The sequence below is a fragment of the Prionailurus bengalensis genome, chromosome A2 (genome assembly GCF_016509475.1).
Source record: "Prionailurus bengalensis isolate Pbe53 chromosome A2, Fcat_Pben_1.1_paternal_pri, whole genome shotgun sequence".
Lineage (NCBI taxonomy): Eukaryota > Metazoa > Chordata > Mammalia > Carnivora > Felidae > Prionailurus > Prionailurus bengalensis.
In genome coordinates this window covers 4,586,866-4,600,789 of record NC_057348.1, presented here as the reverse complement: position 1 = coordinate 4,600,789, position 13,924 = coordinate 4,586,866, and the positions used below count along the sequence as shown (strand labels likewise).

The following is a 13,924-nucleotide window of genomic DNA, read 5'->3' as shown; positions in this document are numbered from 1 at the left end:
CAAAGAACAGTTTGATGAACTCCCAAACACCCATCATCTAGATTTAACAACGCTTAATGTTTGCCATTTTTGCTTTATCTATTTTTTTTATTAATGTATTTTAAACGCAATGAGCATGCTGGCATTTCACCCCTATGCATCTCTAGAAAATAAGGACATTTTCCTGCACAGCCATGATCTCATTATCACTGCTAACCCGATACATTTTCAAGTATCACCTACGATCATCCATATTCATATTTCTCTGCTGACAGCTCGTTTGATCTAAACCCAAGGTCCAATGACAGACGCCCACATCGAAGCTGGTTATGATGCCATGTCCTGTAACTCTGGACAGTCACCTTGTCTCTCTCATTCCCTCCTGTTCACTCTAGGAAGCCAGGCTGTTGAGAGATTTCACCTTCTAGATTTGTGTGACTGCTTCTCATGGTGTCAATCGTTTCCGTTTGTCGGTATTTCTGCGTTTCTCCTATAAACTTGGGAGTTAGGACTACAGGTGGGATCAGATTCAAGTTAAACATTTTGGGCATGAACTTTCTTTTTGGTGCTGGGTACTTGCTGTCGCCCCTAGCAGGAGCCCACCAGTCTGCTTGACACACTCCTTTTGCTGCTGAGAGGGGTCACTGTACGAAGGTGGTGACGGCATGAAGCATCCATGGTAAAGTTACTTTTTTCCTCTTCGCACCAAGCAGGAAATCTGAGGGAAGATCTTGGGTGAACTCGAGACTATCCAGTCCCCCCAACTCCCCCCGCCCCCGGCCCCCTGCCCCGTAACCTCTCAATGAATGGTTTTAGCATGTGACTTGTCTGCAATGGCTGTTTCATTAGTGGCTTCAAAATAGTGATTTTGCTATCATCCTTTCAACATCATCAGCTGGTGTTTTCCTGTGAAAAGTGCTTTTCCTCATCAACCGGGGCTGGTTTCCTGCCATAAAGGCATGGTAAATAAGGAGCGGGTGCAGTTGTCATTTTCAAAGGTGATGAATGAGTTCTGCTGATGTTGTTGTTTTTAAATGTTTGTTTGTTTGTTTGTTTGTTTGTTTTGAGAGACAGCACGTAGGGGAGGGGCAGGAAGGAGGGGGACAAAGGCTCTGAAGCGGGATCTGCGCTGACAGCAGAGAACCTGATGCAGGGCTTGAACTCACGGACCACGAGATCATGACTGGAGCCGAAGTCAGATGCTTGACCGACTGAGCCCCCCTCCCCCTCCAGGTGCCCCATCTGCTGTTGTCTTAATACCCTTATGGACTCATGGATATATTGATATGTTCACAGGGTCAGGAAGTTTATTAATTTTTTATTGTGGTAAAAATAGACATAACAAAATTTGTGATCATAACAGTTTCCCGTGCACAGCTCGGTGGCATTAAGCACATTCACACTGTTGGGCAACCGATCCCCACCCTCCATCTCCAGAACATCTTCATTTTCCCCAAACGAAACTCTGTCCCCATGACACACTGACTCCCCAGCCCCAGCATCCACTGTCTTACTTTCTGTCTCTATGGATGTGACTCCCCTAGGGACCTTTTATGAGTGGAATCACGTAGGATTTGTCCTTGTGTGTCTGGCTTATTTCACAGAGGATAATGTCCTCCAGGTTCATCCAGGGTGCAGCAGGTGTCAGAATTTCCTTCCTGTTTAAGGCTGGGTAATATTCCATTGCACGGATGGAGAACGTTTTGCTTGTCATTCGACTGTTGATGGAGATTTGGGTTGTTGCTCCATTATTCTTTCCAATGCTTAAAGGGTTACGCCTGATTTAGTGGGAGCTCTGGGGATGTAGTTTTGAAAACCCCCAATAGTTCAGAGTCTAATTCCAGGAGAATTTCCCAGAGAGTAAGGGGGAGGTGGCTGGGTTCCTGAAGCTCCTCTTTGCAACAATTGTAGCGTGAAGGTTCTTTGCTGCAAGTTTCTCGCACCCCCCCGCCCCCCCTTCCCGCCACCTTCAATTTTTGTCCCTTTACCTGGGGCAGTGCTTCTGAAATTTGAGCAAGCTTCACCATCATCGGAAGGGCTAGTTAAGCCATCTCTCTGTGTGCTGACCATGCACCTGGAGTTTCTGATTCCATAAATCAAGGGAGACTAGAATTTGCATTTTGAATAAAGTTCCCAGGTGATGCCAAGCCCGCTGGTTCAAGGGCCACTTAGAACTACTGATCTGCTGGGGTGCCTGGGTGGCTCAGTCGGTTAAGCATCCGACTTCAGTTCAGGCCATGGTCTCACAGCTCGTGAGTTCGAGCCCCACGTCGGGCTCTGTGCTGACAGCTCAGAGGCTGGAGCCTGTTTCATATTCTGTGTCTCCCTCTCTCTCTCTGCCCCTTCCCTGCTCATGCTGTGTCTCTCTCTCTGTCTCAAAAATAAATAAACATTAAAAAAATTAAAAAAAAAGAGGGGCGCCTGGGTGGCGCAGTCGGTTAAGCGTCCGACTTCAGCCAGGTCACGATCTCGCGGTCCGTGAGTTTGAGCCCCATGTCGGGCTCTGGGCTGATGGCTCAGAGCCTGGAGCCTGTTTCCGATTCTGTGTCTCCCTCTCTCTCTGCCCCTCCCCCGTTCATGCTCTGTCTCTCTCTGTCCCAAAAATAAATAAACATTGAAAAAAAAATTTTTTTTTAAAATTAAAAAAAAAGAACTACTGATCTGCTTACGCCCACCCAGTTATAGGATTAAAAAAAAAAAAAAGCTGTACCCACATTAAAGTTGCTGCTCATCTTCTCAGCGTGTTCTTCATTTCTACCCCCCAGCACACCTAACCCTAGATTAGAAGGTGTGTTACTATGACAGCATCTGGCCTTCTTCAGAGGGTTTTTTTTTTTTAATGTTTATTTATTTTTGAGAGAGAGAGAGTGAGCAGGGGAGGGGCAGAGAGAGAGAGAGAGAGAGAGACACAGAACCCAAAGCAGGCTCCAGGTTCAGAGCTGTCAGCATAGAGCCGGATGCAGGGCTTGAACCCATGAACCGCGAGATCATGACCTGAGCGAAGTCAGGAGCTTAACAGACTGAGCCACCCAGGCACCCCTATAAGAAATTAAAAATAACTGTACAATGGTCCCCAAGTTGCAGGGAGAAGTCCTATTGTCCGAGAGACAAATGGCTCACATGATCCTGAAAAAGATAGGGTATTATGTCTATATCTCATCTAAACAAGGTTTACAAATTGTGAAATTACATTATCACGGGTAAGTTTAAAAATCGGTTTTAGAGGGATTAGCTTTATAGATTTCATGGATTAAATGAGAGTTTCTTGGTCATTTTAATGGAGCAGGTTTCAAATGTGTTATCATTCAAATCGGCCTGACCTAGCGTTACATGGTACTGAGTGTCCCCGTTTCCCAGATGTGCAAACTAAGACTCAGGGGGAGGAGCGAGTCGCCCAGGCTTTCCCTGAAGCAGATCCAGCTTTGGAAAATTAATTTACAGTTCGAGAGCCCAGAGCCCATTCCATGACACCGGTAGTAACACGTGGCTACGAAACAAAAGTGGTCCCGATGCTCCCACCCCAGAGCTCGAACCGCCACCTCAGCCGGACTAGGTTAGGCTCAGGCCCCGGGAGCTCCGGCCACGAGGCAGCGCCCCCTGCGGGCCGCAGTGCGCAGGCGCGGCGCGCCCGTCCCGCCCCCGCCCCCCTCCACGTGCGGCGCACACCTCGCGCTCCCCTCCGCAGGGCTCGCCTCGCGCCTCCCTCCCTCCCTCCCACCGCCCCTCCGGTTCGGGCTTCCCATTGGCTGCGGGCTTCGTCCCTCCGACCGCAGCCCGGCAGGCCCCCGCCAGGAAGGAAGTCCCGCCCCACGAGCGGCCGTCCGCGCTGCCGATTGGCCCGGGAGGCTGCCAGTCGGGGCGGCAGGCCAGAGTCGGCGGCGGGGGCCCGCGGTCGGTGCGCGACCCGAACTGGCGGTGGTTTCCGGTTCCGCGGGGCTGGCGGGCGGGCGGGCAGCCGGGAGCGGCGGCGGCGGCGGTGCCTGACAGACAATGAGGGCGGCGGGGCGGCGCTGAGCGGCGGCGGCGGCGAGCGACGCGGGGCCCGGGGGCGGGGCGGGGCGCCAGCCATGGACAATCAGGTGAGGAGCGGCCGCGCCGCCCCAGCGCAGCCCGCCGCCCGCCCGGTCCCCTCCCTCCCTCCCACGACCCGCCCGCCCGGCCCTCCTTGGTCCCGGCCTCCCCGCCCACACTCGGCTCCCGCCCGCCCCGCTTTGTGCTCGCCCGCCGCTCCCCCGGCCTTTATGTGGGGCGGGGGCGCCCCTCCCCCATCCCGACCCCGGCCCGGCCAGAGCGCCTCGGACTTCTATGAGGACCCCGGCCTGGCCCAGCCCAGAGCCCCCTGAGACGCCCCTCGGAACCCCAGTGCAGCCCAGACCCTCCCCCCCCCCTCCCGGGATGCCCCCTTGTGATCCCAGGCAAGCCCAGAACGCTCTGGGACGCTCTTCGGGACCCCGACCCAGGCCAGAGTCTCCACAGGCGGCTCAGACTCTCCTGGGACTCCCCCTGGGAGTCCAGTCCAGCCCAGCACCCTTTGGGACACTCCTCGGGCCCCTGAACCAGCCCAGAGCCCCCACTGGTGGCCCAGAAACCCCTGGGATGCCTTTTGGGACCCCAGCGCGGCCCAGAACCCCGTGGGGACCCCAACCCCGCCAGAGTCCCACAGGCACCCCTGGGGACACCGCCCCAGCCCAGAGAGCCCCACGGCTGTCCCCGGGACCCTTCAGATTTGTCAGATCTGGCCCTGTACCACCCTTCTTTGGATCCAGGGCCTGTCTCCCTTTCTCTCTGGACTCTTGGCCCTGAGTCCCTTCAAACTCCTTGAGCCCGCAGCCTAATGCTGCTGCTGCTGCTGCTTCCTTAGACCCTTGCTGGGGTTTGAAATCCCCCTCCTCCCAACCCCGCAGAACCCCCAGAACCTTGGTGCAGCCCCCTGCTTCCTCTAACCTAGGCCCACCCTAAGCCTTTTTATCCCTCGTTTTCTTCCAGGGCCGAGCCTTTGCTCCCCCTTGCTCCTGCCACTGCCTTAGCCTGAGTGACCGTTTCCCCTCGACCTCTGGCTAGGGTCTGGGTTTTTCACACGAGGACCCAGGCCTGCGTTGAGCCCACCCCATCACCCCCACTTTGGATTTGGGCTTGCTTTCTCAGCTCCCTCAGGTTTCAGGCCCTGCTCAGTCCCTCGGCCCCTAGTGTCTGAGGGGCTCTCTTTCCGCCTTCAGACCAGGCCTAGGGGCATTGTCTGCTCCGACCTGGAGCCCCCCAAGCCCTCTAGACACCAAATGCCTCGCTCCCCTCAGCTTGGGTCCTCTTTGCCCCTGCAACCCTGGTTTACACTTCCCCGCATTTTCCCCCAGTCCAGATCTCAGTCTGCCCGTTCCGAGCTCAGCTGGCTTCCCTTCACAGACCTGCAGTTTCCCCGGCCCCCCTGTACCTCTCTCCTTGAATTCAGGGTTTCCCACTTCCTTCCAGCATCCCCCAGCCTGATGTGTTGGCTTTCAGCCACTGTCCCCTCCCCTCAGCATGCCCCATGTCCCTTCCCTCCCCAGCATCTTGGAGCCTTCACTGGGAGCCTTGCTTCAAACCCAGGGTGGCTCCCCAGATTCCATACGCTTTCCCCGTGGCCCCCCTTGCCCTTCTGTCTGGAAACCCGGAGACAATTGTGTCAGTTGAAATAAACCCCAGGCCGTTCAGGCCCCTGGGGTGCCCTTCACCAGCTCTGCACCGTCTCCTCTTCAGTACCCACGCCCCTAACCCTCTTCGGGACTGTTGCGGCCCCCGACCTGGGGTCATTTATTTCTTCATCCTTCCCCAGTGCCCGTGGCTTCCAGGGGCACGGGGCCAGGAGAGGCGGCAGTGTGGGGCTACGGGGGTGGCAGCTGAAATCTCTGCAGTCAGTCAGGGCAGGTTGGGGCGTCCCTGGCGGCTGGCGCCACCGAGGCGGTGCTGTCTGGTAAGGCGCTGTGTGGCTGGGAGGTGTGCAGGCAGGAGACCGCCCCTTGCCCATCCCGGTCAACTGTGGGGGTACAGGATCGCTGAGGCTTGTGCTTGTGGGACCTTCTCACCACGATCTCTCTTTCATCTTTGGCGTTGCTACCTTTCTCTTGAGAGGTGGGCTGGAGTGGTGGATCGTGGCAGCGGGTGTGAGTTCACTTCTGCAGGGACAGAGCCTATTACGTCCAGTCTGTACTGAGTTACGAAAACAAAACAGAATATACCTTCAGGGTCCACTTGGAATGGAACCCACCGGTGGGAAAGTCATGTTGGGTCCCGCTCAGGCATAGGATGTGGCTCCTGCCTGTCACCCCACCAGCCAGTCAGTCCCCCAGGGAGGTATCTTAGGCCCAAGTGTGTTTATTCCCCTGTGACTTGCTGGGCCCTGGCGGTCTGGGTGGTTGTCATTTATGTAAGTGGAAGGGTGAGGGTGGATGGCATTCTTGGCCTGTGTCAGAGAGAGAACGGTCTTGCTTCGGTGGACTGGTGAACTCTGCTGGGCTGGTCAGTGAGAGCCCCACTGCCCGGTGTGTAGCCACTAGTCCTTGTGGCTTTTTACGTGGCAATGAACCAAAACGGAAAAAGTCAATTTCTGCGTGGCACCAGCCACGTCTTAAGGGCCCATTCACTGTCACTAGTGAGCTGCTGGCCACCTTAAGGCACAGCTCCGAGAGACAACATTTCCCTCATGGCAGAAAGTTCCATAGCACCATAGGTGCTAGCCTAACTGCTTGCAGAAGTATTTGCAAGTGAACCCGATCCCACGGGAAAGTGTGTGGCATTCCGTAGTCTGATTCTTTATCCCTGGCCGTGTTTCTGCAAATTTGGGAGAGGCCCAGGAGCTCTGTCCCTTCTTTACAGAGAGAGCAGTCTCTGGGAAGACGGGAGAGAATGGTGTCCTCTACCCAAGTGGGTGAGTTGGCTGTGAGCGTCCTAGGACTTGGGTGCGGGGCAAATGCTTTGAACCCAGCAGAATCTCAGCTTTCCCTCTCTCCCCTGAGTTGCCCCAAACCTGTAAATGCCTCAGTCCGATGGGGAACCACAGGACTTTCCCCCAAGGGCCTGCTTGCTTCGGGAGGCTTTGATTCTCCTTACCTCCCTGTTGTGTTCTCTAGAACTTTCCAGCTGAGCAGGGGGATCCTGCGCTTTGCTCTGCGCTCCCAACTTCTCAGCATTGCAATCCTTTCCCCGTGGCCAGGAAAAGTCCTTCTGGCTTCCTTTGCCCTGACTGTTACCCACCTATTTGATTCCGCCAGCCACCCTGCCTAGTCCATACTTACGGGTCCATTGGGTGGGGGGGTTGCGTTTCTTTAGGGGGGAAGAGTGGTGCATGGGGGGAGGCTTGTGATTTATCTCCGAGGATGGAGGGGAAGGAGCGGGTGTGGGTGAAGGCTGAGCAGACAGTAAAGGATGGAGAAAGGGCGATGGGGGAGGGTCTCTGGTCACAGGGGTTGCCTAGGGGGATCTAGAAGTCTGGGTTCTCCCAAGGACCAGGGAGTCCTCCCTTCACAGAAGCATTGGGCCCATTACCCGAGGAGGGCGGCCGACCCGTTGAATTACCCAGTTGAGTTGATATTTGCTGCTTCTCCCAAGTTTGATTTGGGATCCGCCTGCTGTCGACCATCCTCCGTTGTTCCAGAAGAGGAGGTTGGTTTTTGACCGCGATGGCCCATTTTACAGACATGGACATGATGGAGCCTCAGGACGGCCCCGGGAGGTGTCAGGGCCAGGTGGGATTCCTAGGTAACTGTCCTTTTCCCAAACCTTGCCGAGAAACGCTCAGACTTGTGCAGAGCACTATTCTCCGCCACCCTGCTCCGAAACTGTCACCGGGAAAGTTGACGTGCCAAGTGGTTTGTCCTAAAGTTAATGCCCTGCACAGTACTTGAGGTGGGGGCCAGAGTTCTGTTCGCCTTTACATCCATCATAGTTTCTAACACAGAGTCTTGCACTTAGCTTTGCCAGCCGTCGGCTGAAAGAGCAACTAGGGATCAGTCCTTTGGTAACGAGGCCCATCTGACCTGGTGACGGATGCCTTTATTGGGGTTGTGCTCGTTCAGAAATCTCCCAGCACTGCTTCCCGCAGAACTCTGGTGACAGCCAGTTCTCCATCTACGTGTCTGCGGGCATCTCAAATGGATGTAATATAAACCCTGTCCCAGGCCTCCCTGGCAGGCTGGTAAGGGCATTCTTCCTGGGCACCTGAAAACCAGGGAGTGGGGGTGTCCTCGAGTATCTTCACGGTCTACACACTTATCCTTAGTTTTCAAAGAGACATTCACTGAGCTCCTTCCTTCTTGTCCCTTCGTCATTAACTTTGTGCCCTGGGCCAAAGGGACGAGGCCCGATGAGTGCCGTTGTTGGCCACCAGCCCCCTGTGCATCCCCAGTGAAAAGACCAAGGCCTGATGCAGGTGTTAGGGGAGGTCCCCTGCCCTCGGCTCTGTCCCGCCTCTGTGTGGGCAGTCTTCTGCTTGAGAGGATTGTCCCCGAGGGATAACCGTCATGTCCCCATCTTTCTCACCTTCTGATCCAGTGGCTGCTCCTGAGAGCCCCCAGCTGGGTCTGGGGGAGAAAGTTCTGCCAAGAGTATCTTATTTGGTCTGTGTTGCTGTCGCTCTATGAGGGCCAGCACCTTTTCCCGTTTCTGTGGTGTGGACCGGGTCGGTGGCAGCCCTGCCGGATCCAGCCGGACTTGGCACGGTCGGTCTAGGCTGATGAGGGGAGAAGGCTCTTCGGTGTTCCTCCTCCTGGGAGGGGAGGGGAGGGGAGGGGACTATTGTATCTGAGGGAATTGCATGCAGTAGCCAAACTCCAGGCATAATTATACCACTTGGTAAAGTACGAATTCCCTGAGGAAAGGGCATCATCTGTTGAAGAGAATTCCCACCAGGAAATCAGGGGCAGTCTTCCAGATAAACTCGTTAAAGACCTGCCTTCTGGGGCCCAGGCTGAAGGCAGGGTTAGTGGGATATGGGAAGAATCTGATGAGGAAAGGCCTTGGAAGCAGGGGGGATGTTGGAACTGGGCTGGTTCGCCCTCTTTGCCAGGCATTGGCCATTTGAGCCCACACTTGGAGGGACCTGTACTCTTCAGTGACGAAGTGCCTGGGAAGCTGCCCTCCAGGATCTGTTCGCCTGGTTTGCAGGACTTAGCATTATGGCCCTTGGGTTCCAGTTGATCTGGAGGGAGGACAGTGCCCTGCCGAGGCCCTTAGCCCAAGCCTAGCTGTCCCAGGACGGCCTTCAGAGCCCTTGAGCTGCTCTGTCTCCATCTACAGACCTTCCAGATGATCTCCCAGAAGTAAAATGGTCAGCTCTTTCCAGGACAGTCCTGGAACGTTCCCCCCTTTGTTCCCAGCTTTTGTTAGGGGAGTGGGTGGCAGGACAGTTCCCGGGTGCTGGGACATGGCAGGAACTGAGGCCGGGTCCCCTGGTCCCCAGGGGCCAGGTTGCACAGAGCGCCTCCAAGCAACAGGCAGGACACATGAGATTCATTCCTTCCAAGACCGTTGAGAGCTTAACCTAACCGGTAGTTAACCTCTTTAGCCAGGCACCCTTCCTGGAGAAAGAGCTAACTGTGTTTCAGTTCTCTGGTTCTCATGCATGGGGCAGGAGTCCAGGTGGAGTAAGGCAGGAGGGGGGCAGAACCTTGAAGGCGGAATTGGCTTAGTTGTGTCAATAAATTATCATGACTTGACAAGTCGGAGCAGTTGGCCGGGCTCAGTGTCTTGCTTGCCTCCAGTGTGAGTAGCACGAATGTCTTCCTGAATCTGATTTCTTCTCTAAGAGAGTGGCCAGAGGTTGTGTTGTTCCCCTGTCTTTATTCGGGGGAGCGTTCCTCCCCTTAGTGCACCAGCATGTGCTGTCGTTGGCACCTCAAGGCTGGGGGGTGTCCAGGCTGAGTTAGTGCCAGACCCCGGGGCCTAGATGCTGCCCGGGCAGAGCTTTGGGCACGGTCTGCCAGCGACAGAGATCATCCAGTGCCGCTTCAGAACCTTCCTGTTTACTTTGGCCTCTGGAGCGTTCCTTTGGCACTTTGTTCCCCCTCCGACGGGACTGTGGCCTTCCATTCTTTCTCAATAGCTGCCCTGCCCCTTGTGTGCCCCGGGTAGGAGCCCCAGCTCATCAGAAATGCTGAGAAGGCAGCCAAAGTTGGAGCGGCCCGATTGGTGGATTGCAGAATCTGAGGCGACATCGCCTTGCGTAGGAGTTAACTCCGAAGAACCAAAAGCCAAAGTCGTTTGCCAGTGTATTGTTAAGATGATGTGTGTTCAGTTCACCTGTAACCCTCCCCGCAGTCCAGAGAATGTCTCCCGATTTCTCTGTGAGGACACACCGGCGAGAGGGGCAGAGTTTCTGTCATGCGTGTAAGGGCATCTGGGGATTACAGCCCATCGGGGTAACGGAAACACTGTTTGGGTTCGTTGAACGTGGCCCATGTGCAGTGCTCTGCAGAGGGAGGCTGGTTGATTTGAGCATTGCTTGTTTATCTAGACGTTTAGTCTCTCGCATCTAGCTTTTGGTGTGTTTCCCCTTGAATATCCCCTGTCGCCTGTCCCCCTCCCCCCCCACCCCCTCCACTGCTTGGCAGGACCCCAGTGCCCTGGGTCTTGGGGTTGAGCTTGCCTCGTGTCCCCTCCATCCATTCTTTTGCTTTTAATTTTAAGTTTGTTTGTTTATTTATTGTTTGAGTAATCTCTACACCCAGCGTGGGGCTTGAATTCATGACCCTGAGATCAAGAGTTGCATGCTCTTCTGGGGCGCCTGGGTGGCTCAGTCAGTTGAGCGTCCGACTCTTGATTTTGGCTCAGGTCGTGATCTCATGGTAGGTGAGATCGAGCCCCGTGTCCGGCTCTGTGCTGACAGTGTGGAGCCTCCTTGAGATTCTCTCTCTCCCTCTCTCTGCCTTTCCCCCATGCGTGCACATGCACTCTCTCAAAATAAATAAATATGAAAAAAAAAAAGTTGCATGCTCTTCTCACTGAGCCAGCCAGGCATCCCTCCGTCCAGTCTTAAGTCCTACCGGTTCTCCCCTTTCAGACTCGACCAAACCTCCTTTTCCAGCCACTCCCTCTGGTTGCTTCCTAGCAGGCTTGTTGTTTGTCTGTCTGTCTGTCCTTTTCTGCCTTCAGCCCAGACTGTACACAATTGCCGGGGAACTTTGACTCAGATACCGTTTCCTCGCATCCATCATCTGCATACAGTTGGCTGCCATTCCTGCCGCGTGGAATCTAAATGCTCCACCCCGACCCTCACTCCTCCCTCCTGTGGCCCCGGACCCTGCAAGTCCCTGCACTTTTCCCTGGGGAGCCCTGCAGTGACCGGCAGCCTGTGCGGGGGGGTACCCCTGCTCTGTGGTCGACAGCTGGCTCACTCAGCGCCCGGAGCCTCCCTCCCGCCAGCCCCTCCCTCACTGGGCCTGCCCTGTCCTTCCCAGTGTCCTTACTGGTTCCTCCCCTTGGGAGAGCACCACTTACAATTTGCTGATCTAGGAAGGCTCCTTAGTGTAAATTCTCTGGTGTCATCGATGCCCCGTGTGCCCCCGACGTGGATATGAAAGGGCGGGCTAGATGGGGTCTCTGCGGAGGCAGCAGTGAGCAGCCAGGGAGCCGGCATGGGGTGAAGTGGGCGCGGCGGAATTGGCGCACAGACTGCCGTGGACCCTCTAAGGCACGCCGCCAGCTTAGGGCCAGTTCCTGTGTTTGTGTGGGAATGCACACACCTCGACACGTAAAACTTCCGTGTAGATGGCAAGACGTACTCAGACCTGAAAGAGCTTTAAAAAGCGGGGGGTCACCTGGGTAGCTCGGTCCGACTTCAGCTCAGGTCACGATCCCCGGTGCATCGGGCTCTCTGCTGTCAGAGCAGAGTCTGCTGCAGATCCTCTGTCCCCCTCCCCCCTCTGCCCCTCCCCTGCTTGCGCTCTTCCCCAAATAAATAATAATTTTTAAACAGCTTTAAAGGGGAAAAATAACGGGCGTCTTGGGCCTGAGGAAACACACCAGTGGGAGATGGGAGGTGTGCTGAGGCCTTTGGACCTTACTTGAGGGAGTGGCGAGCCATTGAAAGCTGAACCGGCAAAGCGACAGTTTGTGTCTGTCCTGCTTTCCTGGCCTGGCAGCCAGTGAGAGGGCGTGGAGGGAGGGAGCCGCTGGCATTGGCAGCGGGATCTGCCCGGGTGGAGGGATCCCAGAGAAGAGGCAGGAGGTCACATGAGGTCAGCTGGGGAGAAAGGGGGTCCAGAGTCCAGAGCAGGAGGTCTCCAGTCGGGGAGGAGGGTGGTTCCCTGGAGAGAGGGCACAGGGGGCGGGTGGGAGGTGGCTTGGCTGGGGAAGCGTGGTTGCCCGCTACCCGCCAGCGGACAACTTACTCCTGGCTGTCCTCGGCACTTAGGAACAAGTGTCCTCTTGGCCTCTGGTTTCTTTGTAACATTCTTGCATCTGATACTAGGTGTCAGGCTGTATCTCCCAGCAGACTGGGGAGGATCTCACACACCAGAGTGCGTGTTTACAGTGGGTTCCCCATCAGTGCTCTTGGCCCACCGAGGGGTGTGAGTGCTTCAAAAGTTTTGTGGCTTTGTGTTCGGTGGAGTGGAACCGGCAGGAGCTACCTTACATTTCAGGCACAGTGTCGCACACACGCAGAGAGCCTGACTGCCGAGGTCCCCAGATCCCCGGGGGCTTCCTCCTGGCCCCCTCCATTCCAACTGTGAACCACCATTCTGCTTTTAACACCGACAGGCGATGCTTTTGTGGACTCAGGTGACCCCGAGGGTCTCTGTTCCCCAGAGGCATCCTGTGGGGCAGAGGAGAGTGAAAACGCTTTAATCAAGGAGCTTGGGTGACTTGAGCAGGGAGGCGAGATGGCAGGGGCTAAGGGAGTGGGCCCTCAGGGGACGCACCCCTGCGCTTGAGTCTGGGCCCCGCTCCCTGCCAGCTGACTGTGTGCAGCTTAGCAGCTCCACCTCAGAACCTCGTTTTCCTCATCTGTTTTCCTCATGAGGTAATTGCACTCTGGGTCACACTGAGGGTTGTATTCAGGGAGCTCTTGGTGAGGATTCCAGCTCTGGACAAGGAGGCAGCCCCAAGAGTCAGCAGGTGTTCGAGCAGAGCCAGCAGCTTGTTAGCAAGATGAGCTCCAATAGTGACAGATGCTGAGAATGTACAATGTGACACAGGGTGATGGGGGTGGTGGTAGGTGCTTTCAGACTGGGTGGCCCGGGGCGGGGGGGGCGGGGGTTTTCCCAGAGAAGGTAACATTCAAGCCGAGACCTCAGTGACAAGAGGGAGCCAGCCATGGCCTAGGGAAAGAGCGTCCAAGGCAGAGGGTACCACAGGTGCCAAGGCCCTGAGACAGGAATGAGCAAGACTTGGAGGAACAGTGGGGAGGTTGTCCTGCTGGGGTGGAGGGTGAGGGCTAGAAGGAGGAAGCACAGGGCCTCCAGGGGGCGGGCTGGAGAAAGAGGGCCCGCAGGGCCGCTCGCACAGTGCCTGGTTCACTGTAAGCCCCAGGAGGCTCTTTGCACTCTCGTTGTGGGTTGGGAAGCCCGTGGCAGTGCCCAGGGGTCTTTGCGGCTCCCGTGGCCAGTGCTGGCCACGCTCTGTAGGCGATGGGGTGGGAATCTTGCCGTCCCCTGCCCTGGCCTCATCACTGACCCGTGCCCGCCTCTTTCTCCCTCCAGTGCACTGTCCAGGTCAAGTTAGAGCTGGGACACCGTGCCCAACTGCGCAAGAAGCCCACAACGGAGGGGTTCACCCACGATTGGATGGTGTTTGTCCGTGGCCCCGAGCAATGTGAAATCCAGCACTTCGTGGAGAAAGTGGTCTTCCGGCTGCATGACAGCTTCCCCAAGCCCAAGCGCGGTGAGTGCCTCCAGCCTGGCTGGGCAGCCCTGCGGGGCTCAGGGCTGTGCCACCGCCCATGTGTCATCGCTCCTTGGAGGGCTTGTCTCCATCC

General features: G+C 56.1%; 1 protein-coding gene across 2 annotated transcripts in view; it reads left to right on the top strand.

The window, feature by feature from the left end:
- Positions 1 to 4,003: 4,003 nt before the first annotated feature.
- The window catches only part of MLLT1 (MLLT1 super elongation complex subunit), a 67,973-nt gene continuing 58,052 nt past the window's right edge, over positions 4,004 to 13,924 (top strand). Inside the window, exons 1-2 of one of the 2 annotated variants that reach the window (XM_043586344.1) lie at positions 4,004 to 4,058; positions 13,650 to 13,830. In XM_043586344.1, the coding sequence (XP_043442279.1) occupies positions 4,047 to 4,058; positions 13,650 to 13,830 (193 nt within the window). In that variant the 5' untranslated portion in view covers positions 4,004 to 4,046. The remainder of the gene's footprint in view (positions 4,059 to 13,649; positions 13,831 to 13,924) is intronic. The other variant, XM_043586345.1, reaches the window with a different exon arrangement.